The following is a 2,660-nucleotide window of genomic DNA, read 5'->3' as shown; positions in this document are numbered from 1 at the left end:
GAGGCCCTTTGCAACTCAGTGAAATTCTGTTTCAGAATAAAGAATAAAAAATAGGGCTGGGGGTATAGCTCAGAGGTAGAATGCCCTGGTTTCCATCCCCAGTACTGCCCCCCCCCCAAAAAAAAAAAAGGTATTCTTAACCTTTATCCCCTTACCCTTTCTCTTGGAAAAGTGGCAAAGTAGTCTATAAAAACTTTACAGAAGGAAAAAAACTGTTAGTAGCAGAGTTGAATAGCTGTGGTGGACTGTGTGGCCTTTAGAGGTGAAAGTGCTCGCTGTCTGGCTCTAAGAAAGTCTGTCTATGCTCTAGATGCAGAGTTTCATAGACTGGATTGGCTCATTGCCACCTTTTCAGGGGAAAAAAATTACTCAGCACACCCCTGGAAATCTACCTTTGTTAAGGGAATAAACAGAAAAACGCAGCACACCCCAGGGAGTAGGTGGTTTCACCCACTTTGGGAACCTATGCTCCAGGGCTGGTATGATGCTTCTTTGATCTTTGGTCTTGGATTCTTCTAGTTTGTAGCTTTCTTTTTTGTGCTCTAGAACTGTTGCTGTCGCTCTGGTCATTCATGTCTTCATTCCAGTCAATAGTAGGAGGAAATAGGGAAAAGGCCACATAGTCCCTTTAAGGATGTTTATTTGAAGTTACACACGATTTCTATGAAACATTGTAGTGCCCCTGGGGTGGGGATCTAGTCCAGTGTAGAGGGCTTTGGGTTCAATTCCCAGCACTACAAACAAAATAAAAACATTCTAGTGCTTTGTTGGTAGGGGAGGAGGAAATGGAGTCTGTTTGGTGAGTGTGCATACGGTGACAATTTGAGGGATTCTTTCCGAGAAGTATGGGGAGAAGCTGCTGCTTCTTTTGGATAGCTGAACCACTAGACTCAGGCTTTTTGGAGACACCTGATGAGTAACTTAAATTCTAGCACCACATGAATTTGCATGGTGTTCACAGCCACACATGTTGGAAGTGCACTAAGTGGGTAGTCTAGTGAAGCCTGGAGAAGTAGGGATGGTTTTATGGAGAAGGGGAATCTTACGTTGGGTCTTCGAATCTTTTCTTTCTTTTTAGCTATCTTTTAAGACAGCATTGCATTGAGCTAATTTTAGCTTCTTGTCCTATTCCTCTGTCTGAGTGATTTTAGGTGACTGGTGCTGGAGCTTTGGAGGGGGCTCTAAAATTGTGATCATTTGGCTGGATTGGGAAGATGGCAGAGTTGTTGAGATTACCTTGCTGTTTCCTTCTGTGTATTAGCCAAGGAGCTGGAAGTCAGGCACTTGCTAAATTTAACATGTTTTATTGCATAACATTTTATGGTTAGTACATTAGTATAATTTTAGAAGATGTTAATTATATTAAGCCTGTATCTGGCAGAATTGTCTAATTTCCGGTGGGGTTCTTTTCTGAGAAGCTCCTGTTTTTCCTGTGTTGAGCAGAGAACATCAGTCGAGGCCTGAGATTGTTGAGATTGTTCTAGTTGTAATTCAGGGGAAGATGTGCTAAGGAGTCAACTTAACATGCCCTCTTCCTCTTTCCTTGTGTAGTCGAGACTGTCTGTCAACAGTGTGACTGCTGGAGACTACTCCCGGCCCCTCCACATCTCCACCTTCATTAATGAGCTGGATTCCGGGTTCCGCCTTCTCAACCTGAAGAATGACTCCTTGAGGAAGCGTTATGATGGCCTGAAGTATGATGTGAAGAAAGTAGAGGAGGTGGTCTACGACCTTTCCATCCGGGGCTTCAATAAGGAGACGGCTGCAGCGTGTGCTGAGAAGTAGAAGGCTCTTCTGCTCCTGCCATGCTGGCCTTTTGGTGGCCAGGAAGGGCGAGCACATAGTGCCTCTGACCGTAGTTAGGATGCCCGGTTGCTAAACACTGCGCTTTTTATTTTCTTAACCAGTTGTGTGAGTATCCGATTTGAGACAGCTTTTTTGGAGGTTAAAAACAAAACAAAACAAAAAAAACAGAACCTTTACATGGACAGATTTTTCTTTGTTATTTCCGTAAATTTGCTCTACAATTTGTTGTATTTCAGTTTTGTGAAAATGTGCGGATGTCTATTCCTTGGTAAAGTCCTTTTCTTGCTTACCCTAACTGTTGATGAGAAGTTTACTATCTCACTTGTGATTCTTCCAGAAGTGGCACTTTGATATTTTCTATATCTAAGTTAGCTATCCATTCCTAGGGTAGCTGAATACAGTGCAAAAATAGATAATTAAAAAGGATGGTTGGCAAGCAAGAACTATTTTTCCTTTCTTATTTTTAAGCCTTGTTAGTAAATCAGATGGTAAATTTTTGCTGGGGAAATGGCAACCTTGGATTGATTCTCTCACACTGCCATCAGATATAAAAGATTAAACTGTAAAGTCAAGCTCAACAGATTATTTTGGAGCATTTTTATATTAAGTGCTTTAGCGGTGTCTTATTTGGTTCAGGTAGGAAGTAGAGCTTTCGTTTTTCTACTTTTTGATGCTGCCTTAACATTCTGCTATTGCAGCAGTTAGTAATAATCTTCACACAGTCTTTATCTAACACTTCATGTGATATATTCCCAAGTTGTGAAACCTTTTTTCTAGCCTTTAGATTGACCATTTGATCTGTGAGTATAAAGCCACCTACATGTGTTAATTAGCTATACCCCAGTGAGTGTATG

The 2,660-nt window shown here is 41.4% G+C and overlaps 1 protein-coding gene across 2 annotated transcripts in view; it reads left to right on the top strand.

Moving 5' to 3' along the window:
• The window catches only part of TSN (translin), a gene marked incomplete at both ends in the record, with an annotated part of 12,149 nt that extends 10,364 nt beyond the window's left edge, over window positions 1-1,785 (top strand). The window contains one exon of one of the 2 annotated variants that reach the window (XM_080689014.1): window positions 1,552-1,785. In XM_080689014.1, coding sequence (XP_080545140.1) covers window positions 1,552-1,785 — 234 coding nt within the window. The remainder of the gene's footprint in view (window positions 1-1,551) is intronic. The other variant, XM_080689015.1, reaches the window with a different exon arrangement.
• Window positions 1,786-2,660: the final 875 nt, after the last annotated feature.

The sequence above is a fragment of the Muscardinus avellanarius genome (genome assembly GCF_963383645.1).
Source record: "Muscardinus avellanarius genome assembly, chromosome: 2".
In the NCBI taxonomy this organism is placed as follows: Eukaryota; Metazoa; Chordata; class Mammalia; order Rodentia; family Gliridae; genus Muscardinus; species Muscardinus avellanarius.
Note: the sequence above shows the minus strand (reverse complement) of the source record. Positions and strands in the feature narration are given on the sequence as shown.